The 13441-nt window shown below is 51.6% G+C and overlaps 1 protein-coding gene across 2 annotated transcripts in view; it reads left to right on the top strand.

Moving 5' to 3' along the window:
* The window catches only part of LMF1 (lipase maturation factor 1), a 186872-nt gene that overhangs the window by 135121 nt on the left and 38310 nt on the right, over positions 1 to 13441 (top strand). For both annotated transcript variants that reach the window (XM_044452589.1, XM_044452590.1), the window contains exon 4: positions 656 to 823. In XM_044452589.1, the coding sequence (XP_044308524.1) occupies positions 656 to 823 (168 nt within the window). The remainder of the gene's footprint in view (positions 1 to 655; positions 824 to 13441) is intronic.

Below are 13441 nucleotides of genomic sequence, written 5' to 3'. Positions count from 1 at the left end.
GCTCTCCGCGTGGCGGCTGTCCCCGTTTTGCTTTTAATCGCTCTGCTGTTTCCCGCACTGCCTGTGTGGTGTGAGTCACGTTATGGGGCTGGAGCTGCGCTTAGCTTAGAGCGTGTCGTGTTGGTCAGACTGCTCTGCAGTGGCTAAAAGTGAAAAGGACGGGGAGCAGTGCCTCAGGGCCACCTGCAGAGCAGCTGAGAAGCCAGCGACCATTTTCTTGCCCTGGGAAAGAGACCCAAGCCCGTCTTTGATCGTTTTAACCATTCACTGCCCAGAGAGACCTGTTTAGGACTATTGGTGCAGTTTATGCATTCTGAAAATAAATGCAGACATACATTTATACATGGGATCTGTCAGAAAAGATGCCTGGGAGGAGGAACGCAGCCAGGACCTGCTCCGTGGCTTCCTTCCTTTTGAGACCTCCGGGGCTCACAAGAAAGGCAGCACCCACAATTCCCCGCTTTCATCACGGCCGATCTTCCTCATCCTGAACGTTCATGTCCTCCATTTATGCAGCCTTCTCCTGCATTTCTGGTGGTCCATCTCTGGAAAGCCGCTCAACAAGAGAGACGCCCTTGGCTGGCTGACGTGGCGGTTCTCTCCCTTTTCTCCCTTCCTCAGCAGCTGGCGTGTGTTCTCTCCCTTTCTCTTTCAGACCCAGCCTGTGCCCAACCCAGTTGCCTACTACATGCACCGGTCGCCATGGTGGTTCCATCAATGCGAGACGGTCTTCAACCACTTCATTGAGCTGGCCGTGCCCTTTCTCCTCTTCCTCGGGCGACGCATGTGCATCCTTCATGGCATCCTGCAGATTCTCTTCCAGGTGAGGGCAGCTTTGCGGCTTCACAGCCACCATTTCTTCTGGGAAACGCGCAGCCCCCTGTTGCGACCACTTTGTAAACGGTTGTGATCTTGTAAGCTGGGTGCCCAGCATCACCTCACAAATTTGGAAGGGCAAAGAAGTGCATTTTGGCAGTTGTGCAGCCCCCCACTTCAGGGCATTTCACTGGGAATCGCCAGGCACACCTGATGAGTCCCTTGGGGAGGGAACAGGGAAAGTGGGACAGCAGAGTGGCCGAGGGCATGATCCCTCGCGTGTTCAGGCAGCAGAAATGCATGTCCCGGCCAACTGCGCTTTCTCAGCCTTGCAGCTGGGAATGCCAATCACTCTGTGGCCATCTGGATGCTTCTCTGGGGCCATGGGAGTTCTCTCTTGGGGACATCGGGGCTGCCATGGCCTCTCAGCCTCACCTGCCTCTCAGCCTCACCTGCCTCACCTACCTATCAAGGTGGATGTCAGGGCAAAATAAGAGGAAGAGGAACATGGAAGCCACCTTGGGTTCCTTTCAAGGGGGAAAAATGGAGCATTCATGTAGTAACAAAGAACACGCACTAGAGACCCTCAGAAAGAAACTGGACAGCCATCTGAGTGGGGTGGTGAGAGATGGTGTCCCACGAGGGTCTCCTTGCCCTCTTCCGGTTCTGCTATTCTGTAATTCCATGCAAGCAGAGAATTTGTGCGGCCGGGCACCAAACCGGCCATCTAGGTGTCACCCGAGTTCTCCCAACAGGAGGATCACGGTCCGTGGAGTGAATGACTGAGCTGGGCGTGCCATGGTCCAGTGCCTTACCCGCAGGACACCTGCTGAAGTTCAGCTTGTGACCGCTGCCCCCCAAGGCCACACAGAGGGTCTCAGTTCCGCCCCTTTGAAAGGGAATTTCGGTGCTATCTGTGCAAGGCACTGCCTGCTTGCATGGTCTGTGGGATGCCATCTCTGGACGGCATGCCTTCTGCTCTCGGAGGCCACCGAGCGTTCTCTTCCAGGAAGACGGAAATGATGCCAGCCAGTTTCCTAAAGGGCTCACTGAACTGTCACGCCCCACACATGCACATGCCCCTGCCCCCCAGTCTAATTCTGCCATAATTCAGGGATGATGTGGTGGCACAACTCCACACTCATGCTTTGAATGCAAAGGTTTCCACTGGAAGTGACCAGGGAGCAAGCCAGGAGGGCCTCTGTCTTCCTGAGATCCTGGAGCAGCGCTGCCAGTCAGAGCAGACAGCACTGGGCTAGACGGACGCAGACACAGACACACTGGCTTCCAAGAGCCCAGAGCAGCTCATGCGTGGGCATTTGCTGGCCCCTCTCCCGTCAAGGGCATGCGCAGTGGTCCAGACTGGTAGGACCTGTGTGCTGCCTGCCTTCGGACACTTTTCCAGGCTCTCGCAGACTCAGTTCTCCAGTTCTCCCTCCCCCCATGCTGACTGAAGTTTAAAAACCACCCATAAACCTACATCCTTAATGAAACATTTCAGCCAGCTCCCACTTTGTGCCTCCATTTACAGCTCACAGGGCTTTGGAGTTGCCCCTGACCTGTGCAGGAGCAGGAAGGGCTTTTACATGTGGTGTATAAACCAGGGAGCAACATGCATAAACTCCCATGGTAAACCATAAAGAGGCTGATTGGAGTTTTAAAAGGCTGACATGTGGGCAGGAATAATTTCTGTTCATGCTCCAGAGGCCCCCTGGAAACATCTCGTTACGTCTGAGTAGAGGGGCATGCGGGGCCAGTGGCCCCGCCTTCGTGTGCCCCCTTGCGCATGATGCTGCGGATCACCCCTGGGCCAGGCGGGCCAGCCCTCGTGCTCGCAGCCAGCGGGCTTGCTTAGGTCTCCCAGGGGCAGGTGCTTGGTGGGGGCGGTTTTTTGCATCACGGCTTGTTGAAGGGCAAAGAGGACTCACCAGTCTATTCAAGCAATAAAGCATGGTGCCATATCACAATGGCAACATTGTCCATCTTCGCTGTGGCAGATCTCTTGTATTAGCATCCTGGCGGTTCTGGCATCAAGTACCCACCAGCCAGGACCATGCTGGCCGAGAATTTGCTCTTGGCTCCCCAAAAAACAGCCACGAGTCATCACACATCATGAATGTTCCAAAGCTGCCTGGGTCTCATTTGTCCCTGCCCCAAAGAACATGCTCTGTGCATTTTGCCAGGTGGGAAGCAAAAGGAAGGGAGAAACGAGGGGGAATCGGCAGCAACTGAGAGTGGAAGCGGCAGAGGCGAGATTCAGCCGGGAGCGAGAATTGCGCTGGTTTCATTTCAGTCGTGGTGCTGAGTGCAAAGGCTCCTGCAAAAACTGCAGCTTGCAACCCCTGGGGACCTGGCGGGGCTGCCCAACGGCCTTGCCACCCGTTCTGTAGTTGTTATCGGTACATTTTTAGCAGAGGACATGCAGGTGTCTTTAATAGGGTGAAAATAATTGTTAAAGCATCAGGCACTGAAGAATTAATGGGAAGAATATTTATTTACCCCACTGCCCTGCCAAAACAAGCTTTTGGAAGAGGCTGGTAAGGAGACCCAGGTTCAAGTTGCCACTCAGCCATGGATCCTGCGGGGTGACTTTGGGCCTACCTCCCAGGGCTGTTGTTATAAGGATAAGATGGAGAGGAGGAAGAGAACTATTTAAGCTGTCCTGAGTTCCTCAAAAGGAAAATAAGGTGGGACATAAAGAAGTAGCACCAGTCCCTGCTGCTAGCCTCTCAAAAGGAAAAAGGCCTCACAGCCGTGGCCGGAGGTGTCGTGAGCGCGGGTCCTCCTCCTGAGTAAACACGCTACTCCGGATCGCCTTTTTCCAATAGACATTATTGTCACACGCCTGTGAGCTCACCCAGAGTGCCACGCTGAGCCCCCTTCAACATCGGTTGTTCCCTTACATTTTTATGCCCCTTTGGCATCTCGCTCCAGAAGGTGGGATGCTGTGAAATTGTGCGCAGCTGTGTTCTCCCTGCCTTCCACCCAGTTGAGCCCCCGGCCAGGGCTGGCACCCAGTGACCACGGCCCGCTCCTCGGGAGGAGGGGCCTCATGTCCGACAAACCGCGGAGGTCTGCATCTCCTCTCCCGTTCCAGGAGAGCCTCCAGATTTGAGTGCCCCCCACGATAGAAGTCTGGGGCTCTCGCCAGCCCCTCCCCTCCCTCATTCCCACGGCTGGACTGACCCAGGCGGTCCTCTGCCTGAACTGCCAGCTCCTTCCCCGTATCTTCTCGGGCATCCCCTGACCTTGGCCCGCTGCCTGGACAGGCTGAGGCTCCGCAAGGGTCTCCTCCCTGCATTCTGAGTGTGTGTTCCCATCGGAACGGGCGGCCGCCCCCTTAGCACGCACGATGGGTGGCACCATGCCCAGCGACGTGGGGCATCCATGCGGGGTTCCAGTCTGGACTTTAGAGGTGCTCTCTGTGGGCTGAACCTGTTTTGGGAATTGGGCTCAGCACCACGGGCTGCTCCTTAGAAGGCCAGCCTGCCACCTGGGGCGGATATCCCCATATGCTGCAGCGGTTAAGAGCATGGGGCTGGGGCTTGGGGGACCTGGGTTCTGGTCCCCACTCGGCCAGGGAGCCCCCAGGCCAGTTTGGATGCTCAGCCTAACCTACCTCACAGAGTTGTCCTTGTGCTACTTGCAGAGTGGATCTCCAGGCCAAATATACATGCAAATGTGGGCATTGTAGGGAGATTGTGGGCAAATCTGTGTATCTTCGTAAAAAAGATAAAGCGCTCACAACTTTGTTAAAAGAACTATGAGTGAAAATACGTGCACATTTTCATGCACGCATGTAAAAAGTCCTTAGAGGCTGGCAAAGGAACCTCAGGTGGGAAACATGGGAAGTAAACTGATATTGAGAAATGCATCCATCACGAGGAAACCTGTTGGCAGCCCCCCCGCCCTGAGGACCTTCTAGGTGGAGGTTCCAGGACCCCTTCCTCAGCTTGGCCACGGTGCACAGTCCTCCGGCATAGAGCCACGGAGAGGCCCAACGCCTCTTCTGACAGCCAACACTTAATGTGCAACGTGACGATTTGTTTGCCGTAACGGGAAGGAGAACATCCAAGTTTTGCCATATAGCCAGTCAACGCTGTGTAAGGAAGCTGCTGCGTGCAGTGAGAGACTGATAATGGCCTATTGTTAAACATGTCCATCTTATTGGCCCTTAGCTGAAGTTTGCAATCCCTGCATGAGCTGCTGTCCCAGCAGAGTCTGCCCAGGGAGAACAAGGCCCAGTGTTGCTCTTTTTAGTGGCTGGCTGGCTGGCAGGCACCCTCACACACTTCCCTTTATTTAATATTTACCATTCTTTTCCTCATTCAAAAAGACTTTTATTGATGGTACTTGTGCTCTGCAGAGGAAACAGTAAAGTTTAATGTCAATATCCCACTTAATTCTGCTTTTCAAGATTTTAATTGACATTACATGCAAGGTTTTATTGGACGTTTTTATAATTGTTATTGGAGTCGTGGTGGCTGGGCGCCATTAACTACATCTTTCCAGATTAACTGGCAGGCCCAGATAAATGTGGCTGTGTTGGAGTTCCCATCTTCCCAGCACCATCACCTCCCACAAATTAAAAGGTTTGTGTGAATATTTCTGACTCCTACAAGATTTGGTGCGTGACGTGAGTCTGAAGGGGAAAGCGCTTGCCCTTGCAGTGCTAAAGACCTCTCCCTGCCTTGCTTGCCACCCCCGCCCTCCTCTGCAGATTTCTGCCCTTCACTAACAAGAATTTGGATTCTGGCAACAGCCCCCACTGAACAGCCTGTGGTGCGCGAGAGATGGGCCCGCCCTCCCCAGTAACCCCCCGTTATTTATGAACATTTCTCTAGTCCATTTGTTCTCCCTTGCTGGCTGCTTCTCCAGCAACCTCTCCTGTTGCTCATTGACTAGGGTGATGGGCATGACGGTGGTCATCTCACCACAGAATCTGGGTGAGCAGGACAACTCCAGGAGAATTTGCTTAATTAACCCCTTAATTAACTTTAAGTTAGTCACTCCGGTCTCCTCCCCGCTTTGGTGGATCAGAGGATGCGAGGTCCACCTGCAGTCGCCGCCTGGCACGCCACGCTTTTGCCGCGCCTCGGTGCATGGGGGAGTCCTCTGGAAAGCAGGCCTGGCTGCGGGGCCTCTTCCGGACGCCACTTTGCCACCCAGCCCTGCCACGGCAGCTTGCACAGCTGGCCCCCCCTCCTCAGCGCTGCAGAGGGACTGGGTGGCTGCCAGCGCGCTGGCCATGCCGCGTTCCTCCCCGGCTCCGTACGCTTCCCAAAGAGGCGCTGGTTCTAGAGAGAAGCCACGCTGCCTCCGCAGTGCACAATGGTCTCCTGGCCGACTCCTGGAGGGCTCCTTCACACAGCTTGCCTTTGTTCCCCTTGTGAAAGCCTGATATTAGTTTGCCAACAAGTGGGCTGTATTTTTCAGTAGTCGAGCAGGCATAAAAACCCCCCCTCCTGCTGGCAAAAGCAGCGCATTTCGTTAGCTCCTCGTTCAGCATTCTCTCTCTCCACACCACCCTTAATTTATTTTTTAATCATGGATAAGTGTCTCCTCGACCTGGTGCTGTAAACCCTATTTTGACGGTGACTGCAAGAAACCTTTTGGGTGTCATTCAAATTGTGTGGAATGATTTTCTTCTGGACATTGCTGGTTTCTCTCAAAATAAACCCAGCCCTGGCTTTTGACAAGCTCTAATGAAAAACAAATTGTTATATAACTTAGAAAAATAATTTGAAGGAAACCTGAATTAGTTGTCGAGGTGGGAAAGTTTTGGCTACTTGAAAATAGGCTTTGGGAATGGTATTTGTTGCAAAATGTGAGGCCATAGTGCCCTTCTGCAATAGACAGCCTCATCTGTTCCAGAGTCCACCTCGCCAGAGACAGGAATCACAGCCTTTTAATCATGACACAAACTTGATTAATTGCAAACGGTCCAGGAAATGGGGCTGTTAGCAATTCCAGAAAGGTGGAGTGCCCACTGCTGCTGCAGCGCAAGCTTAGTGCTGGCGGAATGTATAATTGATCATGCAGCAAATCTCTTGGAACATCCAAAGGAACAGCTATGGTAAAAAGCCATCTGAGAAAATTTTGTTTTTTACTCGTTTACGCTCATTAAGCAGAAGATTAGAAGCTGGGTTGCTCACCCTAAGTTGCTGTGAGTGCCGCTTTTCCTAGCAAAAAGCCAGGGCTCAAACAAACAAACAAACAAACAAGTGGGCCCCGTCATTTCTGCAGTATAATTTAGTGGGGTGGTAGAAGTTATTTTGCCGCTAGCAGTGGCCAAAACAGGGCAGCCACCCCCACTGTGGACGAGGCACGTTTTCCTGACCTCCTTTGCCAGCCAGTAGCCCAGAAAAATGTCCGTCATTTTAGGGGCTCGGCTTCTTCTTAGTGGTGCAGCTGGTGATCTTAGGCTGCCCTGTCACTGCAGCGGCTGCTGTCTGCACCCCTGCGGACTCCTTCTGGTGCGAAGCCTGCAACTAACCGGCCTCTTCCCCGCATGCCACCCAGTCACCTTCTGTGCTTTGCAGCTACTTCCACACTTCTGAGATGCCCGGACAGCCAACTCTGATTAAAAAGTTGAAATACTCTGAGTGCGTGTAGCTTGGCATTTTCAATGTATTTCAGTGAGAGCACCATTTAAAGTGGAGATAGCTGCTGATGCCCTTCAGGTGGGCACTAAGTTCCACTTGGTCTGTGGAACCCCTGGATTTTGGCCCCAAGGGCCAACCCTAGCTCCCCCCCCCCCCCACGCTGTTAATGCAGCATCTCTTCCCAGGTGCCTGGATCAAAATTTTCCAAAGTTGGCCGGGCAAATGTTGCTTGTTGGTGCAAACAGGTATAATGTGGTGGCAAGGTATGTGCAAGAACTGGGCCCTAATGAAACAGGAGTGTTTTAATGGTGGTCCAATAAATCTGTCCAACCACATTTCTAATAAGGTACAAACACTGGACTGTAATTTTCTCCCTTGTAAGGAACTTAAAATGTCTTTTTAAAGGAGATATTATTATGTCAACATGATGAGCAAAAATAAAATCCGGCTCTTGGAAGAATAGTGGGAGGTCAAGAGAATTTTCCTTGATGTCCTGGGAGCTTCACTCTTCCTCTTTCTCTTTCTCTTCCTCTTCCTCTGAGGAAGGGCCTTTTCCACAAATCTGAGGAATCACCTCCTCACCGCATTCATGGTATCCTCTCTTTCACTGGCCTTTCAGAGGCAGGTACAAATGTGTCTGCAACCTTTCTGTCAGCTACCTGGATTCTGCCTCGCTTTTTTCCTGGAACCATTTTTCTGTCTGTCATGTTGCTTTATGCAGTTTCTTTATTATTTTGCGGTGCCTTGAACACTGGGAAGGCAAGCAAAGCATGGTTTTAATAAATCGGTACAAATAAATGTCATGTTGATATAGTTAAGCACCTTTTCAAAAATGCCACCCTTTTGAAAGGTTACTCATGTTTGCTTTATGTTGATCTAAATGTAGCCAGTTCATGTAAAGGATGTGCTTGCATTTCATTTCGGATCCAAAATATGCACACCTGTCCAGTTGATGACATTGAATGGGGGCATGAGAATGTGCCAGCCGAAAATATTCAGAGATTACCAAATACAAGCTTGTAGCTGATTTTGTGCAACTTTCTCCATTCCAGTCCCTACACTTCTCAAGCAGCTTGGTTTGAGTATATGGGGAAACCAGGCCAGGCCAGCTTTGGAAGTCTGCATAAATTGGGTGGAAGGGGTTGCAAACTTTCACAGCCATTCGTGCAAGTTCCCCATTCGTGCAAAATGGGCAGCGAACACAAATGCAGAGGTCAGTAAGCTCTGTGCAAGAGGCATGGGAAACTTACGTTCGGAGAGCCTTGGTGAGCTCGCACGTGGCTTGTGCATGCGTCCACAGCAGGCGCTTTTTGCCTTGAGAAGAGGTCACTGACAGTGAGTGTTTCCCCTCTGGTGTGGTGAGTGTGGTATCTGAGAGGTCTGCCTACAACGCATTGCCGGAAAGGGGCCTGCCAGAAAGCACGGCCTTCTTCCGGCCGCTCAGTGTCGGAGATACCCCAAGCGGGGAGCAACGTCAGTGGCTGTGTTCCCCACAGGGCCCCACACATAAATTGGGCATGTGAGCACCTCTGGCCTGCAGTCGCGCCAGTCCAGGTGAAATACGCAGGTGCCTGCCCCGCCGGCTTCCTGCAGGGCCTGGGCCTGGGCCTCCTGCAGCGTGGATGCGCAGCCCTGCTTGGACCCCCCTGTGGGGTGGCAGCCGTTGCAGCAGCCCGCTCAGCACTGCCACTTGCGGCCTGCAGGTGGGGAGGGGACCTGGAGGCGCGGTGGCAGCCAGCTTCAGTTTGACATGAAATGCACACTTCCCGGGTTACTGTGTCAGCCAGGACACAGGCGTTCACACGTCGCTGGATCTTGTTACTCACTCCTCCATGGGGAAAGCCATATGCAGAATATATATATTTAGGAAAAGTGCATGCGCTGAGTGTGTGTATTAGTGAAAGAAACATACAGAAATCATTCTATAAAGGGAAGCCACACACACAAGGGTGCGTGTATGCATATACTTGGTTGGCAGAAATGTGTACAAAAGTGCACATGAATTTCTGTGTGTGGACTTTTAAAAAATTAAACTGGTAGAGAAACAAGAGAGAACAACAGAAGAACAGAGAAACCAGAGCTGAGAGGTGTGTCCACCTCTGGGTGTAAAGAGGTTTCAGAGGGCCTTCAAGGGAGATGGTCAGACACAAGGGGATGGTCAGATAATCCCCAAGCAAGGCATTATCTTGAAAGACCATTGCATAAGAGAGAAATGAGTAGGCAGTAAACGCTCCGGGGTCTCAAGCGGTTGCATTGCAAGAGGAGCTGCAGCACTAACCTGGATGATCTGCCATTTGTTCTCTGTTTCACGCAGCCTGGGAGTCCTGTGGGCATGGCTCCCACCTCTGGCTGCCAGCACACGGGCACAGGTGCCGTCCTGCAGGGGGCCTGAAAGAGCGTCACATTGCTCATCCCATGGGCAGAGCAGAGGGGCTGGGCTGTGGTTGCGAAGAACGCACCTGCTGTTGCTCTGGCAGCAGGTCAAGCCCCCTCCCATTGACCTGTTTCAGTGTGGGGATCACACATGGCTGCATCTGGGAGCCCCTGGGACTTCCCTCTGCTGTGCATGAAGGGGGGCAGGTGGCCTTGAGTGGCTCCATTTCAAGATGGACTCTCTGCTGTGACTTTTGGTGGCCTTTCCCGCAGCGGCTGAAGTGGGTTAAACTGAGCTGATTACCTTCAGTATCTATTTCTTCCACCCACCTTTTCCTGCCTGTTACCCTCTAGATATTTCAGACTACATGTCCCAGCATTCCTAACCATTGGTTGCACTGACTGGAGGACCTTGGAGATGAAGTTCAAACCAGCTGGTGGAACCCAAGTTAGTGAAGACCATCTTAGGTGTTGCCGTGATGCATTTCCCCTAAGATCAATTCATTTGTGAGGCGGACTCGGCAAAGGGGTGCCCCCCGAATAGCACCCCTCCCCCAGTGGATTTGGCACTTCCAGGACCAGTTTGGATTAGTGACACATGCAACATTCAGAGCCAAGGAGCTTGGAGTACAGAATGTTCCCTGGTTAAATTTTTTGATGACTTAGTAGCCTTGTTGCTGGTTTCGTGGTTGTTATTTTACTAATTTCATTTCTAAGCCACCCAGTAACTTTTCATAGCTTTCTGGGTGGTTTACAACAATCAGTAAAATGAGACAATGCAATAAAACACAATACAAAATACAAAATTTAAAAAGAAGTGAACAGCTGTGATGCCAAACAGGCTTGTGATGCCAAGCATCTGACATGGGTCTGTCCCCAGAAGCCACTAAACACCTTTGGACATGTTTAAATGGCTCACCATGGAGGGCTGTTTTAACCTGGGGCCAAAGAGATGGCACAGGTGCTTCCTCCCCTATTGCCACCTCCCAGGCCTCACTGAGGGAAGGCCTTGGATGTTGACTGTGGTGCCCAGGTAGATCGGAACGGAAAGATGCATTCCACCTCTCTCCCTCTTTCTCTCCACCCTCAGCTTATAATTGGTTTGACTCCCACCAGTGCTCCTTACATTGCAGCCACCCCCACCCTTCTAAAAGTTACCTGGCAGCAACCATTAGAAGAGTTGTAGGTTCCCAGATGTCCCAGGTGCTTGGCAAGGAGGGAGCCTAGCAATTGAGATTTCCCAGGGCCACTGAGTTTTTCCAAGATGCCCTGGAAAACTGCACTTTCGAAGAATCCTAGTGAGACTGGAGCACTGTTTCTGCTGACACCTACTGGGGAAAGGGAAGTGGCTTATGGAAGCACGTAAGACCATAGAAACAGAGACACAGAGAAGCAGAGCAAGTCAGAAGGGGCCTCCCGGATCATCTAGTCTGTCCCCTGGCTCCAGCCAGCTCTGCTCATGACATAAAGGTTGGGTTCAGGAGGTCTGCAGGTCTTCCTCTGTTCCCAGCAGCCTCACTGAAAACACAGCTGAACCCGAACCCGGCAGAATTTGTATTCTCTTAGGCAAGCTCTTCCTGAACTGAGTCACCCATCACTAGTTTGGACTGAGCTGTCTCACTTTCTTAGATCAGCTGTTTGTGGCTCCTATTGCAAAACTTGCACTAAGCCAAACCATCCCAAGGCATGTTTGGGATGTTCAGGGCATGTCATCCCCGAGCACTTTACAGCAGAAGGGTTTTTTAAAGGAGAGAGAGGATTTAGGGAGGGGAGAACCAGGGATGTTCTCTGTTTGCTCCACTTTGAATGGGGAAAATATGTCCTTTTTAAAAGGGGGGCATTTTGTAAAAGTTGCACATTTTAAAAATGCACACTCTGTGGATGTGAAAGTGAGTTTTGTCCTTTGTAAACACTGTCAGAGACCTTGCACTCCTGTTTGTGTTTTTGTGTGGGGTTGTGCATAGGGTACTTTTGAGTGATTAATGAACTGAAACAAAATTTGCAAACATCCCTAGAATTCTTGGGACAGATGCCATGGCAGGACAAAGTTCTGAAGGAATCTTGTTTTGAACTCCTTGTCTATAGTCAGCTTTAAAGCTCCACCTGTGATCCCCGCATAAGTCCTACGCAAGGCTGCAGCAAATTAAAAATGCTGCAGGGAATTAGGCAGAAAACACATCCTCTTCCTTCTTGGCGAACCTCACAACATCTGGTCTGTGTCTCTCATGGGCCACTGATTGTTTTGTCCAGTCTCCATCTTTTCTTTATATGATTCCATTGCTTGTATTCTCCTGTTTGATTGGTTTGTGGGGGTTTGGAAAGGGGACTTGGCTGGGAGCAAAGGGAGGTGACAGAAATGCAAAACAGTCAGGAAGTTGGAGAGGTCAGCGCTGTGACAAGTGTGCTTATGGATAATTTCTGAGTTACCTGTACCATGCTTTCCAAAACAGTAACTTTTAATGGTAAGTATCCCAACTTTTTAGATCAAATCAAGCCAGAGCTTTCCCTAGTAGCAAGAATGACAAAGTGGAGGCTGTCATCGTTTGGGCATATCATGAGAAGGCAGGACTCCCTGGAGAAGTTAATTGTGCCAGGGAAAGTTCGAGGCTGAAGACAAAAGGGAAGACCAAATATGAGATGGAGGGACTCTGCCAGGGAAGACGCCCCTTGAACTTGGGATCACTGAGCAGGGCTGTCTTGACCGGACGTTTTGGTGGGATCTTGTTCGTAGGGTTGCCTTGAGTCAGAAGTGATGCCACGGAGCAACAACAAGCATCCCAACTTTTCATCTCTTGCAAGGACTCATGGAGGCTCACCTGATCCTCCTCCTCTTCTCCATCCTAATTTGTCCACATCCCCATGAGGTGGGTTAGGCTAAGAGTCAGCAACTGGACCAAAGCCATCCAGTGAGTGACTCCCAGGTCCTAGTCCAACATTGCACACCACCTTCCATCATCGTGCATTTGCACCGGTTCCATTTTCACCAAGGCATGCTGTTGATTCTGTTCCCCTCTTTATGGCAATGACCCCAGTGGGTCAATGGAGCCTCCATATTCAGAAGCGGCTCATTGGAGAACTGTGCAGCCTGCTATCATGGAGTGCAGTAGGTGCCCACTCGGAGGTCTTTGAAGGGGAAACAGGCAAGTTCATCGAAGAGGAGGCTGTCAGTGGCTTCTTCTCAGCCTGGGTGTTTCCTCCAGTATCAGAGGCAACGGCACTCTGTAAGTCAACCAGGGGGGGATGTGAGCAAGGAAGTGCTCCTGTGCTCAAGCCCTACAGCCTGTGGGGTCTCCACTGGTCTCTGGCCAGCCCCTGTGGAAACAGTGCTGGACTAGAGAGGCACCTGGCCGCATCCTGCATGGCCCTCATATGGCATGTTTTGCCCCATAGAAAGCATGTGTGCAGAGGCTGGGATGGGGCAGGCTGCCGTGCAGCAGTGCGAGTGGGCTGCTGGTTCTTATCCACAATGGCCAAATTGAACTTCCATGTTCAAAGGCCATTTTCTGAATCCCCGTTGCTGGGGGTCATCACTCGCTGGAACTGCCAAGCTGCTTTCCAGGAGGGGTCGGGTCACCTGCGGTAGAAAACAGCGTGTTGAACCAGAGCATGGTGTTCCTTTCCCCCAGGGAAAGCTGAAGCACCAACCA

The sequence above is a fragment of the Varanus komodoensis genome, unplaced genomic scaffold, assembly GCF_004798865.1.
Source record: "Varanus komodoensis strain SLA01 unplaced genomic scaffold, ASM479886v1 scaffold73, whole genome shotgun sequence".
Classification (NCBI taxonomy): Eukaryota; Metazoa; Chordata; class Lepidosauria; order Squamata; family Varanidae; genus Varanus; species Varanus komodoensis.
Note: the sequence above shows the minus strand (reverse complement) of the source record. Positions and strands in the feature narration are given on the sequence as shown.